General features: G+C 41.5%; 1 protein-coding gene across 1 annotated transcript in view; it reads right to left on the bottom strand.

The window, feature by feature from the left end:
- LOC146863944 (tetraspanin-36-like) overlaps positions 1 to 16477 on the bottom strand; it is a 120009-nt gene that overhangs the window by 51548 nt on the left and 51984 nt on the right. The window contains exons 3-4 of the mRNA XM_085629715.1: positions 10495 to 10569; positions 5185 to 5280 (exon numbers count right to left, since the gene is read on the bottom strand). Of these exons, the coding sequence (XP_085485841.1) occupies positions 5185 to 5280; positions 10495 to 10569 (171 nt within the window). The remainder of the gene's footprint in view (positions 1 to 5184; positions 5281 to 10494; positions 10570 to 16477) is intronic.

Here is a 16477-nt window from a genome sequence, read left to right as displayed (position 1 = left end):
CCTGTAGCACAATTACACAGATGCCTATCCTAAATAAAAGCCACTCAGTTAAACATGATGTCAAAGTCATGACATAAAAATGCAATGCCGAATAGAACAGTACACCACTGGCTTTTTCTCCTTTGAAAAAAGTGTGAAATAAGCATATTGATAATTAATCCACATTATACCTCAACCAATATTAAAAGTGGAAATAGGAAAAGATAGTTTTATTAGGTAGGGGGTCATTATGTGCAGGGACAGGCTACTCCAATTGTTACGGTCATGCAATAAAGCTTATTCACTACTGCTCTGAATGTGTATGCATAGGAAGCTGAAAGTCCTAGGTGCTTGTCAAAGTGGAGAGGGTATCACACGGTATGTCACTACATTTTACCATGGAAAGAGGTGAAGAAAATCTGAAATGCATTTGAACGAGAGGTACAGGCCTTCAAAACTGGACTTTGGCCCTTATAAAAAAGCAAGTGGAGACATGTTTTAGCCAATCTGGTATCCCTTATAGACCAGATGTTACCCAAAGCCTTCTGATTTTTCTAAAATGTTATATACAACATACTACTAGGGGTTTTCAGCCAGCCATCCACTGGTCTGGTTTTTTGTCATTAACTTTTTCTTTCACCTACTACAGCATGAAGCAGTAGGACAGCCCTTCAGCCTCAGGATAACTTTACTGTAAGTGCTGGCATTCTGCTCTTTCACAGGAAGCAGACCCTCACTCAAATTACTTCCCTTCTGTGCCAGGCACTACTATGGCAATGCATGCTTCTCAAGACCACAAAAATAGGTTTGAACTTTTTAAAATGTATATATTGTCAAGGGCCCGCAGCTTCCCCGCAACAATAAATCTTTTCAAAAACTATGACAAAATAAAGCAAGCTTTTACAAGGTCAAAAAACCGGCAGCCAACACCAGACCTATTGGCATTGCGAATACTGGATTAAATTCTGTGGCTAGGCTGGTTGCTCCGTTTTGTGTTTTTCTTAATCTATCTGGTATTTGGGGAAGCTCATTATGGCACAGTTTACATTTCTGCTTAGTTTGCTTATTGTGGTTCAGACCTTCTAGGAATGTTTACAAAACTTACAATTAAATTTATTATAAAATAATCACAACAGACATTGGAAATTGCTAAAATGTAAAATCAAAACAATTTAGAAAAAATGAAAAATATCTGTAACAATCACTGATGTCTAGCTGCGCAACTCGGTTGAAACGGAAAAGCTCAGCTCTTACAATGGAGCTCACAACAGCCTGGTGCTCCTGGGCACAGTACAATATGATCTTTCTAAGAAGTTTTAGTCAGTAGATGGTTCCTTTGACAACAGCACTCACTAGGGTGTGTAGGGTGAGGTCGCTGCAGAGGTGTACTCTGGGGTATTTAGGTCAAGCTAGGGAGTTAGCAGACAGCTTTAGCTCTGTGGAAGACCTTATGGCATCAATATTTGAAGAAAAAAAAGATGAACTGAAAAAAAAGTTGGATTTGAGATGGTCCACTTCATCCATTGTTTCTTTACACGTTGTTCATGCTTTGCTAATAGATGGATTGGCTGCCCATCAAGATCATTACATTTTGTGAATGGTTAGTGTCCAATTTGTGTTCCCTTAAGGTTTTGGTTGTTGAAGACTGCTTCAGGTAAGTTTGTGACGCTCCTAAATTCTGCATTAGCAGAATAAGAGGCTATCAGATCATTTCTGACCTATTCCGCTTGAGCCCACCCAAAGCTATTCACTCTTCTAGGATGTAGAAGTTATGCGAACACTCTTTCAAAATAATTTTCTGAGCCCTGCATCTGTAGATACTTTTGAGTATTGTCTGGATAGTAGGTAGAGTGGACACTGTTGTAGGAGGATGTTCATGAGCAGAAGTTAACTGGATGGTGAAGAAAATAGAAAGAGTCTTGAGAGCCTTGCAGTCTGCTGGCATTTTGTCACTGATCAAAATGCCAAACTGTGCATGTCGACTCAAACCTTACGCCATTTATTTTTACCTGGCTATTTCATGGGATGGAGTCAATGGCTGCAGTCGGTTGAGGAGGATAAGCTTGCTGAATGAAATGGCATCTGCTATGGTGAGGAGCGTAGAATATTTCCCAGTTTGGGTCGTAAACAGGACTGGCACCTGTGAAGTATGTTGATGGACACATGGAAATGTTCTGTTAGTGCGACCATGTTTTTTTCCCCACCAAGCGTAACTTTGAGCCTAGTGTGTGGTGAGAGGCTAAATCAAGTGGTGAGATGGATGGATGGAACTTCTCATTTGAGACGCAGTCTTGCAAAAATAAACTGGTGGTTTGCTGATGTGAGAAAAGAGTGAATGGACTGGGATAGTGTGCAAGGTCCGTTTGCAGAGGTCTGAGTACATGCTTTTTGGCCTTGCAGTTGGCTGACGGAGAAATCTCAGTTCACTCGTTTATGATGAGATGTTTGGGCAGAATTAAACAAAGGGAAAGTAGCCTGGTGAGGCCTTCAATGAGAGCACTGACCTGTTTGCAGACCAAAGAAGGAGTGAGAAAAGTCAGTAACTCACCTTTTTACTGCTATATGGTCAGAACACTCCAGTGCAAGATACTTTCTAGGTTTGTGCAATTGTACAACCACGCAACCACTCGAAAAGCACTTATTTTAACTTTTAAGGGGAATTCTCATGATGTATAAATGCAAATCTACAACTTTTTGTAATGTACTTTTATGTCAAAAGAGCAGTCAAGGGATTCGTTGGAGCATTAGTAATGAAATGGACTACAAAATGACTGCAAGCATGTGGCGTGTGACATTTTGTGGATCAAGAAAGAGTTTGCAGAAGGTCACATTCCATGTACATAATCAACAACGTAATTAGGGGTACCTATATTTTTATTTTACTTTAAGCGCTGAATGAGCTCATACCAAAAAAACCTGCAGGAGCAAACGGGGAAAATGTCCTTCCCATCTGACCTGGCTGTCAAGGCAGTAGTGCGCCAAGGTAGTGGTAGCAGTCTTTGCCCTGGTGGACTCAGCCCTCAATGCTTATCAGATCTTAATGCAGAAGACTATTCACCTGAACAAAGTCCTTTTTTTTGTCCCAGAGAACCCCACAAAGAGCTGATCGCCCACATGATGACTTTGGTGCGATCTATGTGAAAGAGGTCTAGGAGAGAGTATAGGTTTAGGTTATACAGATTGGTGGAGTGCACTATCCCTCGGGAGGGTATCTTGGCACTGAGCAGGTGAGAGTTTAGGCACACCTATGGCCTAGTGGGAGTAATCGAAAAGTCAGGTCTTCAGCTTCTTGCAGAATTCAAGTAGTGAGGAGGAGGCTCTTATGTGCAGAGGCAGGTTGTTCCATGCTTTAGGAGCAATGTAGGCGAAGGCTCGACCACCAGATCTGGTTTTCATTATGCGTGGAATTTGTGCAAGAAGGAGTCCGTAAGAGCGGAGGGTTCTGAAAGGATTCTGAAAGCAGATGCGATTGTTGAGGAATGCGGGCCGGTGTTATGTAGTGCCTTGATAGTGTTGGTGAAGAGTTTGAATGGTGCTGGTTTATGAACTGGGAGCCAGTGGAGTTGTGTGATGCATGTGCGGCGGGAGAGAATGCGAGGGAATCTAGCCATTCTGGTAGTTCTCACTACTTTCAGGCTGTGGTCATCCCTTAGGGTAATAATTATGTCCTGAAAGACATTTGTGGGATAGGCAGAGATTTGGGCAATGACTAGGGCGACCGACATGCTTTAGGGAATGGCTGTCCCTTTGGCTTTATGAGCAGGGTCCGCAAACTGGCTGCAAGCAAAACTGTTGTTGGCACTGCTAACGGAAATCCAGAATAGGCTGTGGCTTCCCAGCTCACCCTGGCACGGCTACCAAGCCCATACGGATTTGAAATGGAATGCCGCATAATATAAAGCTAGGTAGTGGGCAGAGTGACTGCTTTCCTTGAATGAGTCGTGTGCAATGTACAAGGCAGAGGAAAGAGGCTGATCCCACTCTTCTAGAACTGAATACTCTGGCTGCTAAAATAGGCCCCATCTGACTCCAGTTCAGGTGCATCTTTGTCTTAATAGACAGTATTGGCAGGCTAACGGTCTGCAGGGCCGGACTGGCTACTAGGCTTTTCTTAATAAGCAATGCAATACAAATGTTTTAAAAAGTACGCTTTAAAGCGATTTGTTTTGTATTGTTCATTATAGTGCCGGCAGCTCCCCAGCAACAAAATAAGCCCTCTCAGCAGTGAATCTGGACCCCACCCTGCCACCCCACCAAAAAACGCCTGGTAGCCAGTCCGGCCCAGACAGTAGGTGAAGTCTGCAGGAGGACTGGCTGAGTGAAAAAAATCCAACCTGACATGGCCATCAAGATTTCTAAAATATTTGTAATATTCTAGGACGGTATCTCAAACAAAGAAGGACATACATGTGACGAACAGATATTCAACTGTCCCCTCTGTTCACTAAATCTAGTATTAATAATAGAGTGCCTAAATCTTTTCGGGCTGAGACATGGCGCATCTTGGTTCACGCTACTCAACCTGTGCCTCTGACATTATGGCCAATGCTTGCAGTGTAACGGAGGACTTGGCTGATGGCAAGCCCGGCAGAGGATGTCCTACAGATGGCTACCAGGGAAGCGATGAGTGAATGCCCAAGCCACTTCTCTGGTAGTGCGATCATTGGTTATCTGGTAGGAAGGGGACTAGAGCCACACCATGTATGGTTCTTCCTCTAGGGAGGTAAGATCTAGTGAGGTTAGACTGCTCGAGTTTCAGGCTTTATCAGCAGTGTTCACAAGTCAAGGCAGCTTTGAACCTGGCTGAGGGGAATCCCATGATTGGGGATCTCCAGCCAGACAAGGCCACCATCTGCACAGAGTGGCTTCTGGCTGCGTGAGGCGAAGGAAGCAGAGTAGAGCACCTGCTCCCTCCTGTGTCGCCGAGTAGTGCTGCTGCAGATATCTAGCCCAAGCAGCACCTCAACAGCAATCAGGAAATCTCCAAGTCAAGGTAAACCTATGATCCAAAGCATTTTTTCGCCAATGTATTTTATTTTTCGGACTGTAGTGCAGTGTTAAGCTAAAGTAGCTGCCCACTGTAGTGCAGCTTTAGAAACCGATTCAGCTGAATTACACACTTTGCAAAGTAACAACTTAGCAGTCCACAGTACCTCAAATTCTGAAAGAAAAACATAACGTGTATGAAAACAAAATATGATTTACCTGTTCTTGCAAGAAATCCACAGCTCTGGACTCCGGATTTTTCCCATCATATTTCTGGAACACTTGCGTCATACTTTTATCCAAGTCAGGCCTGATCTAAAGGAAAAGTTTAAAGAAATGAAAAACTGGCCACACAGATAAGATCATAAAAACTGAGCAAATAGTTTATCAAATCAAAATTATATATAAAATGTCCACGACACCCCAGAACAGATGCCAATATGTGGATCTTTTTTAATCATATTACTTGCACAACCTAAACCAGTTGGCCAGTGGATATCGAGATAATAAAACGAGCTTTGTCACAACAATAATTATCGACATTCATTACAAACACACTGATGCTATTACAAACGTCATAGGAGGAGCCTAAGCAAAGACCACTGCAATAATCACAGGGATTCTGAATATGGACTGGTGTTTCCTACTTTGTAAGTAGACTGCTATGGGTGACAAACACACATGTATCGACATGCACATTAGGCCTGATCATATAATAGTAAATACTGAGTGTCTTGAACTGCCTCATGTAACTGGTTAACATGAAGTACCACTAAAGATGGTCAAACAGTCTATATCTTACTATGTAGCAAGCATGCCTAGTAGGTCAGGATGCATCCTTTACTACTGCCAAGAAATATGGAGGCAAGTTTATAAACTTCCAGGTGGTATATAGTTGATCAGAGACCTGTGACTGGGGTATATATTTGTCCCTTCTTTTTGAAACAGAAGGCTATACTGGCTCTCTCTGTCATTAAATGGCAAGTGTATAGCTGGTATGCCTCAGAGGAAGCCACCAATATCATCATCATTGGTGCTGGGCACATCATCTTTATTACATGTAACCGAAACTGCAGAGAGGGTAAAGGCAAATGTCATTGAGCAATTTATCTACAGTGTGTTCCTTTGGGATTGGGGTAGTGGGCATGTGGTTGCTTTAGAATGTTATATTCTCCTTCATAGCAAACACATCTAAATCAGGTGTTCTCCACTTTGTGACGTACTTCAGTACAAGGGTTGTATCTCTACTTGACCTGTTTGGGAGATTGTTCTCCACTCCATGCCCAAATTCAGACAACAGGCAAATGCTTTTTACTAATGCACAAAGGTTTAGTCAGGACAACCCTTGTGGAATGTCCCTATGTGCTCCTGCAAGTACTTCATTGTTGTAGTATCTTATCCTATAAAGGGGTCTGTGGTAATTGTTACCTGCGGGCATGGGCCCGAGTATGCTCAGCCTTTTATCAGATTGTGGTGATCCACCACCGTAGTGTGTTCTGAAGATAAGCCATTACCGGACTGAGATTCTCCAAGGATACAGTCGCCTATTAACATTGGCTGCCTCATCTAAAGTCTGGCATAGAGGGCATAATGCCCAAAAGGCACATCACTTTCCTCAATGTCAGATTGTGATGTGTGGTACAGGGAAATCATCTCCAGTTTGGAAACAACTGAATAACCAGTTTTGTTTGTTGCAGGCATTGAATGGATGTCTTACTCACCACCACCCATTCATCAAAGAATAGGTAGACATGGATCAACCGACAGTGCACGTACGCAGCGACTACTGAGAGTTTTTTTGACAAAGGCTTTTGGTGCAGACTTGATGGCAAGTGATAGAGCAGTATGAAGCTAGTGCACGTCTCTCAGAATGAATCTCAGGTAGTCAGTGTTTTGGACGCATCAAGATGTAGACTGAAACATTCCAAGGTCGTGGGTCCTTGTGTAGTCACCTTTGTACAGCAACAGTGTGATGTCTTGCACAGCACACGCACAAAGCAGTTTAGTAGTCTCAGGTCTAACATGGGTCGCAAGAAATCATCCTTGTAGAGGAGGAAGCAAAAACTATAATCCTGGCTGCTTTCTGCCAAAGGATGCAATTCATTGGCATCCTTGAGTAGCCCTCATATATTCCCAGTAAATGGTCTGGTCTGTGTTTACTTCGGGTCTATGGAGACATGTAGTCGGTAAGATTCAATACAGTAATCCCTGCTGATTGCATCTAGTATCCACCTGCCAGAGTTTCCTCCATGTTGCTAAAAACACTTCTGTTTCCCCCAACAGGTCTGTGTTGGATTGGCAGAATGACAAACACAACCTTGCTTCTTTGTGAAGATCATATGCCTGTGCGCGTCTGGGCAACAATTGAAGCATTGGTACTGTGAACCTGGTAGCGCTGCTGCGGTGGTTGTGGCACAAATGTGTGGTGGCTCAAAGATTAACGTCTGGTCTATGAATGAAATTAGCCTTACAGTAACATGGCAAGTGTCACAAAAATGTTATTGATTTTACTGTGGCAGCATCCTTTTTTAACCTTTTCTAAGTTCCCTAATACGGTCAGGTCAAATAAATGGTCATCACCGAAAAGCAAGTTCAGGAACTAAAGCTGCACTCGGCTGTAATCCAGAGACGTTGCCATGAATAAGGTGGAATATGGGTAACTGGTGGCCAGCAGAGTGTTGCATATTAGAAATGGTCTATGGTGTCATGCCTATGAAGGATGAAAGGTGCTCTAGTGCAATGCGAGCCTCTTAGCCCCTCAGATTGCAAAAATATCTGTACCAGGTACATGTTATAATCTCACTAAACAGAAAGACATTTTAAACCACATGATGCTTCATACTTACTTGTGTATCGACAATGGTACTCGACAAGTGCAAGGCCCGTGGAAAGAGGAGAGAAAAATGAGGAGAGGAAAGACGACGTAGCTAAGTAAGAGGAAAAAGGGACTACAGGGAGAAACAAATGAAATGAAGAAACAAGGAAATTATGAAAGTGAGGAGAGGATGAGGTAAGCAAGTAAGGAAGGTAAGCCGGTAGGCACGAAAGGAGCAGGAGAGACAGCAAGAGGAAAAGGAAAAGAGGAAGGAAAAAGTAAGGAAGAAAAGAGATGGTAAAATAAACTTTAAAATAAAAAAGGAATCTGGAGACATAATAAAGGTGAAAGAATGGAAGAGAGCGAAGTTGGGTGGAATTAAATATGTAGTGCAGTGGCAAAACTGTTAACCATTGAGCCCATGCCTCCGTTCTACCAAACTCAGGGGCATTTCCTAATAGGCTTATCTTAATTTTTAGGAGTTGTATTGATAAAGTTTTGCAGAGTAAAGAATAATAACACTAGCACAAAACTGTCCATTTATAATTTGGCCGTCCTAATTTGTTCTGCTCAGTGCAGTAAGACCATAGTAGTCTTTCTTCTTCAAAAGATGTCACCGTTACGGACGCAACACATAACTGACCGAGGTCAGTGGGCACAAATCAGCAGGTCTATGGTTTTTCATTTGGTCGAAGTGTGAACCTTTGCCACCTTGGGAAGCTGTACTTATCAATGCAAATCTTGAGAGGCTAAGGTAAGAGTTTACTCAACCGATACTAAAAATCACACCCTCTTCAACCAGATACATCGACATCGAGTAAACCTGTATTAACACTTGAAATCAATATTGACCAATAATCCCTCATTAGAATTGTCGCTTAGCAACTGTTCTGGTTCTCTAGACAACATATGACAAGTAAAGAAGCATTGACGAAGCCAGTAGGTCTTGCTTTTGGAACTTACTGGCTTTGCCAATGGTTTTTAGCTATGCTGCACACAATCCTCGATGCTGTGCATCATGGTTAAAGAATTTTAAAAAGGCCATTTGACTTGGCTGACCACATCATTTTGTAGCACACAGAGTACATATGCACGCCTACAATAGAACGCAGCCATTTTATTTGTAGTTAACAATTCTAGTTGGATCAATAACTAAAAAGAAATAAAAAGAAAAAGACAGTAGTTTTTTTTCTAAGTAAATGGGGAAGTAATGGTGGCGGAAGCAACATAGGTGCGTTGGTGAGGGTGGCAACAAAGGAGGACAAGGGGGAATCGGTTGGAGGAAGCAATACAGAGGACATGGGTGGGGGAAAGCAGAAGACACAGAAAGAGCACAGAGAGTGTGGAGTCAACGGGTGTATGAGAGCAAAGTGGAGAAGATGGTGGGAAAGCACATGGGCAAGAAAGTAGTCAGGGATAGAGAAGTACACGAGGGTGAGCTCGGCAGAGAGAAGCACATGGGTGACAGACAGCAGGTGGAGAGAAGTACACAATGGAGACAGCTGGAAAATACATGCAATCCCAGGAAATGCTTAACCCATAAGAACAAAATTGTGCTTGAAAAGCAAGCAGTGGAAACATGGAAGTCAGCCAATCAAAAGAGATGTTAAAGAGTCAATGCTCCGTGGAAGGGACTGACAAGCTAGGACACAAATAATAAGAACCAAGTAATTGGAAGTAACAGGAAAGCCAGCCAATGGTAAACAATGGGTAGGCTCCAAGTCACTATATGTTTTTAGTAAGCTCACAAAATGTCTTGCAACAGACAGCGCATGCACAGTCCAGTAGGCAAACCTTAAAAAGCAAGATTACGTCACAAAATGAAATATCTCATTACAGACAAAGCCATCTTTGGGGATTTAAAGCATAACCCTAAGATTTTACAAGCAGTGGAGAAGGGGTTATGGAGGCTAAGTCTAACGGATTGCCCCAAAGTCACTGTCTTTTTAAAAAAAAAAAAAAAAATGTAAACTTTTGAGGACTGGTAAAAAGATCCTTAAAAAGGTATGTGCAATACACTTCCCTACTGATCTAATAAAAATACAAACCTGTCTTGCTGGTTCAGGCCAATGAAAAAACTGACAGTATTCCAGAACCAGTTAGAAAAGTGGTTCAGAACAAGCCGAAAGGCCTTCCACACTGACTTAGGCAAGCACTGAAAAGGCAGACTGGCCAAAAAAAACAGTAAGTTGTTTTTTTACACTTCCTCAATAAAGGAGTAACCATTGATAGCAAAGTCATTACTCTCTACATATAATAAAGGCGCAGTTTGCCACTTCAGACTCTGTAGGAACACTGGACCCTGGGATGCTTCTGGAGCCTACAGAGAATTGGATGGCACACGTAAACTGGATTCTTCCCTGGCCAAAGCAGGGTTATGAAAGGTGATGCCAAACATAGGCCGGACTTTTATCAAAATCACACAACTACAAGTATGTCACCTATAAGAAAGAAAGGCAACACCATTTCTTACTAACCCTAAGACGTATACAACCAGCTGTGCAGAAATATGTTGTGGCAACAAGTCAAGATTGCAGGCATAGGCATTCAGCCATAACTGAAAAATTAAAAAAATATAGGAAGGACCAGTAAGAAAAACAGAACTAAAAACATTACTGGTTGAACTGCTTCCTACAATACATTTTTTCTACGTGTTTATTATTATTTAATTGGCTTTGCATATAGATTTCCTAATACCTCAAACTAAAACTTACCTTCCCACGGTACACAAATCCCAACACAAAGGCGGCAACTTCAGCAATAAAGATAATGAGAAGCAGGAACAGGAACTGCAAAAGACAATAGGGTTATGGTAAAGATATGTTTATTATACAGAAATAACCTGGTCATTTTTAAACAGCAGCTGAGCAATACATGTCACTACTTCTTCTAACACAATATTTGCTTCAATTTGCTTTGTTTTACAGCGCCAGTAGAGAGGTCACAGCAAGATACAATCACCTCAACTATTATGTCACTATTACCTGCAGCTTGCTCAGTTCCTCTCACCATTTAGCTAACCCTTAATCTAAATTGTTCCTTTACCCTTTATACCAACACTACTCTACCCCAAGCTCTACCCCTATATCTATCCCTTATTCTAAACCAAAGCCTATCCCGAAACCTGCACCTACAGCTAACCCTTTCCACTATAGCAAGCCCAAAACCAACCATGAAACTATTTCCACTAATTGGCCTTGAACTTTAAACTTTACTGCAGCAAGGACCCTAAACCTATTCCTACCATTCCTTTCTCCCCAAAAAAAAAACCCCTAAACGTGACTCTCACCCTAAGTCTTAACACTACATTTATTTTAACTCAAACCCCTATTCTAACCCAAACTTATCCGTTACCGACCTTCAATAGAGGTAAAGATATTGACAAGGTAACTGTGTTTAGGTACAGAAAACAAAGAGAAGGTTCATGAGATAAACGATGTAGTGGAGATGATGCAAGGGTTAAATTATGCCAAACGAGAATAAAGTATTATAAAGAGTACAAAAAAAGAAAAAAAAAAAAAAAACGACTACGCACAGGAAAAAAGTTAACAGCGTACATCTAGGAACTATGTAAGGCCCACTAAAAAAACTGCAATTGAATGCTAAGAGAATAAGCTCAGCATGTACATTAACGCATGACAGCCGGCAATCCCACTATAAAATCAGTCTTTTGTCTCCTTATTACAATAGAATTGTGGCATGTCTAGTTTCCTGTAAGAAGAAAAAGACAGTTGTTCAAACTACAATAACTTACTACAGTTGAGTTGTGACAATGTAATGCCTGCTACCAGAGCAAGAAGCCAAGGTGGAAGGTAGGTCACAAAGCGTCAATATAGCCACAGTTTAAGCACTTTGTGCTGATCACAGTTTTCGTAGAAAATAAAATCATAAGAAAAAAGGAGATTTGTGGAAACAGGTTTACTTTTGGCGCACGCTAGTTCTTTACAAATAGAAAATAATCTCTCGGCTTGTTACTATTCATTCTGAGCTTAAGTCTTTTATTTAATCTGGTTTATATTAAACTGATTCTAATATGTCTTTACAGACAAATAAAAAATACTAACTGGTGAGACCAAAGGATATGTTCTATTCTCCAAGTCTACAACATTATCTCTTTCAAATAAATGAGTGAAGACATCAAGGACTTACGGGATTGGAGGGAACGACGATGGTGGGACCATGTATCATAAGGAGAAATACCCACCATCCTACTTTAAAAGGATATTGGAAGCCGCCATAACTTTATAAAGATACTCTACCTTGTCCCTCTATCTGGTCCTAGAGCTCATCAGTGATCTGCATTATCATTATAATGTGTGGTAGGAGGTACTTTATTGCATAGTTCAAACCTGCCCCTCTCTCTCTCAACTAGCGACCTACAAAAGACCCTCCACTTATAAAGATACTCTACCTTGTCCCTCTATCTGGTCCTAGAGCTCATCAGTGATCTGCATTATCATTATAATGTGTGGTAGGAGGTACTTTATTGCATAGTTCAAACCTGCCCCTCTCTCTCTCAACTAGCGACCTACAAAAGACCCTCCACGTCAGCATTAAAGCCTTGCCCTATGGCTTGATGTTATGAGTTCTCACAAAGGTAAAGGCAAAGCCATGCAAGGGCTGTAAGTGGTGGTCTTGGTACTACGCAGGCCTGCTTTTGGACAGGTCTATGGTGGTTTCCTTGGACTTGGTTAGTAGTTTAGCAATTTATTTTTACACACCATGAAAGGTATTAAAAAAAAAAAAAATTCTTAGTTGAAACTCCAGACTTTTTGCTTGAATGCTCCTCATCGGGGGGAGGGGGGAGGAGGGGGGGAGGGGGGTTAAAATAGTACATCTCGCTCCCTACATGCTATTGGTTGCACAAGGCATAGGCAAAGACTATTTAAGATTTCAAAACTACAAGTAATCATCAGTTACTGTCAAGGTTAATTCACTATTCCATCACAGCATCGAATTGCCAACCCCAAAAAGGTATTACCAGCCTCAGCACATGATCACCCTTGCTAATACATACTACCACACTAGCGTCCATCATCACCATATCACCACCAGTACTATAGCGCTACTACCCATGCCAGGTCTTCAACACACAACCCCTCACCATTGCACTTCCATCACTATAAATTCAAGTCTGACACTGCCAGACACAACTACTTTACAATTCTATCCATACTTATGCTACCATCTGAAAGTGCCATGATACCTCCCATTACTATTACACTGCCATACCCCAGCAAATAATCTACACTTCACAGCTCCACACTACCCTTGCAACACTGCACTGTCGCCTCATACCAATGAGCTACCACTGCACCAAACAGTAGCTAACACATGAAGTCCGCATCAACCCCCACCATTAAATGACATCCAACACAACAATACTGCCAAGCAACACACAAACAAGAGCACCCTATTAACCACATCACAAAATTACAATTCCCCCACCACAAAACGATAACCATACGCCATCATGGCACAGTGACCAAGCCACTGCACTACCACCTAACAGCGCAACTGTACCACTCACCATTACAACATTGTCAAACCCTGCCGTTATGTCACCACCTACTACCACTACACTTCCACCGCTACCAAAGATCACTCAATAGCATCACACTATTAACTCCCACCAGCAAACTGCATGCATCTCTACCACCAAACCAACACACTTTACCAAGTCATAGCACTAAACTACCTCTCCTGTTGTACCACCTCTAAATCCTATACACCGTACAATTAGCTACAATCCCACACTGCAGAAGGACTACAGGTGAAGTACGGCAACAATAAAACACAGCAGCACCCTCTTACAATACCCCAATATACAACACAGCTCAACATCAACAACCCAATACCCACAAAACAATGTAAGGTGCAATGAAACACTACATATAGAAGATCAACAAAACAAAAAAAACAACATAACTGCACACCATAGCACAGTGGAAAACAACAAAAACACAATGGGTCTGCTCGACCACGTAACATACAAAAAGCAAGCATTGGCAGAGACAATATGTTACAGCAATGCAAGAGTTATTGCCATTGTCAAGGTCTTTTAAATATGTATAAACACATTTTCATATTAAATACTCCCTTTTCAATTTTGGTATACATATATTAATTCAACCAAAATAAAAAGCTTCTAATGGAGTAGGTTGGACTGCATAAAGGAAAGCCACTCACAGGTAGCTGGAAAGCTACCAGTAGGTCATGAGCCACTCACTGGAGAAGCCTGAAACAGACTGTTTCCTACAGTGAAGCTTAAAGAGACGCATGCAGCCTTCTGTAACACGTTGGAAAATGGACGTTGGACAGCGCTTTCACAGTTAGAAGTCACTTTCAATAAATCAGTAATAAAAGGTAGTGTCCCGATCAAAGACTGGCTCACTCGGTGATGTTACCATATCCTCTTGCACACCTGGTCACAGAAAAACATGTCACTTTCAACTCTGCTATGGAAAATAAAGGTACACCACATGCAGCTAGGCACAAGGCATGGTGCAGTAGTCCCAGATACTCCGTGTTAACCAGTCTCCTACATAAAAGACACACAGACTAAGGGAATCCAGGAAACAGCGATGGAGATCATAATGCAACATCCAGAATTCCACAGAGCAGCCGCATGCCTGCAGGACCAAGGCAGCACCCATCACAAATCTCTCAGCACCACCGTTATCCAGATTAGGGAGCTAGAAAAGAACCTTAATCCCCATGATAGCCAGCACTACAGACCTACCCGCTGACAGGCGATTTACGCAAGAGTACGCTACGTGACGTCCACTTATACGTCCCTTTACAAACTAAAACATGGGCACAGGAGCCTTAGTTGTTCACTGTAAATAGAATGGCCATCTTGATTTTCCACAACTAATAGATCAAACAACTAACTTAAACTGAGTTAGTTCTTAAGCTTTGGCCCACAATACAAAAGATGGACTGAAACGATAGTCACATCTGACATAGAACAAAGGCCATCACATATCAGTGACCTAAAAAAACCCAGCATTAATAGAATTTTAAAAAATTGTGTTTTATGGGGATGTGCTATAGGTCAGTAAGTTGTAAGAAGCACTATAGCCACCAAATTGCCTAGTTTTGCCTAGCAACGCATCGCGTTTTCATAAAATTTGCTATACCAGTAGCAACACTTGTTGTATTAACACACGAAGTGATATGTCCTGGCTTTTTTTTTTTTTAGCTTTCCACAGTGCATTACGTTACACAGAATTTGCAAAAGGCAGTTAAGTGCTTTAGGATTTGCTGCGATTCTAGGTCAGAAGTGCAAGGTGGGCAGCTATCAATCTCAAAACATCTCAATGGGAAAATAAGTTGCAAATAGAACCGGATCTGAATCTCAATAGTAGAGACCTCTCCCACTGATTTGGGGTATGAAGCAGTTACAGTTCAGTGCCTGAAGTAGTCTGTAAAAGAATGCTCTATTTATTAGTTACCATGATGGTGTCCCTGAGGCTCTTTGTCTATGCCTGGCACTGACAAAGGAATCCTTTAACCAAGATGTGTAGGTCATTATTATACAATCAGGGTTAGTAAAGAGATTAGGCCCACCCAGTTGGCAAAACGTGTTTTTAACTAGGATAGCTAGGGAATACTCATCCCTGGATCACAACTAAGGCAATCTCTAATCACCTGTTGGTTCAACATTATTGGTTAAACAATAGCCAGGCTGGAACACAAAGGCCATACAGCAAATTAACCCCTTCGCTGCAAGTTCCCCCCCCCCCGCTAAGCTTTTTTTGGCTATTTGGGGTAGTTTGCGCTTAGGCCCCAGTAACTTTTTGTCCACATAAGGTATTCACGCCAAATTTGTGTCCTTTCTTCCAACATCTTGAGGATTCTAAAGGTACTCAGACTTTGTGGATTCCCAAGGAGGAAACCCAGAAGTTAGCCCAAATACAGCAAACATTTGGGGTTTTTTGAAAAAAAGAAATGGGGGAAAAGTGCTGCAGAAGAAAGGGTCTGGTTTTTCCCTGCAAATGGTATCAACAAACGGTTTGTGGTGCTGAAATCACAATCTTCTCAGCTTTCAGGGGCAGGCAGACTTTTACTGGGACATAGGCTATTTTTCCAATTTTTTGTGCTTTCAACCTCCTTCCAGTTAATGGGTATAGAAAAAATAATGGATCCCTGAAAGCTATACATTTCTGAAAACTAGACAAAATTCTGTATTCAGCAAGGGGTCATTTGTGTAGATCCTTCAAGGTTTTTGTTATCAAAACTAACAGTTGAAAATAAAAAATATTGAAATGGAGTTGAAAAATACCAGCCATTTGTGCCAATGTTTTCACCTGTAACTAAGTATGACAGATTTTTTTAAAGCAATATATAATTACATCTGCTGGGCACTTCTGGTTGTGGGGATATATAGGACTTGTAGGTTCACTAAGAACCTGAGTAACCCAGAGCCAATAACTGAGCTGCGTCTTGCAATGGTTTTTCATTGTGTACTAATTGGTAAAATATAAAAAGTGAAAAATAAGTAACAATGAAACGTATTTATTTCCGAAATGGGAACAAAATATAGAGTTTAGAAGCAGTGGTTATTTGCACATTTTCAAAACTGTGGGCACCCACACAAGCATGTGAATTAGAGGTCATTTTTCAAATGTACTTCTTTTTCTACAAAGGGTTTTACATTTGGAAGGCAGAAATGCAAAGAAAGTAATTTGGTAA

Source organism: Triturus cristatus, chromosome 2_1, assembly GCF_964204655.1.
Source record: "Triturus cristatus chromosome 2_1, aTriCri1.1, whole genome shotgun sequence".
NCBI classification, from domain to species: domain Eukaryota; kingdom Metazoa; phylum Chordata; class Amphibia; order Caudata; family Salamandridae; genus Triturus; species Triturus cristatus.
This window is presented reverse-complemented; position numbering and strand designations above follow the sequence as displayed.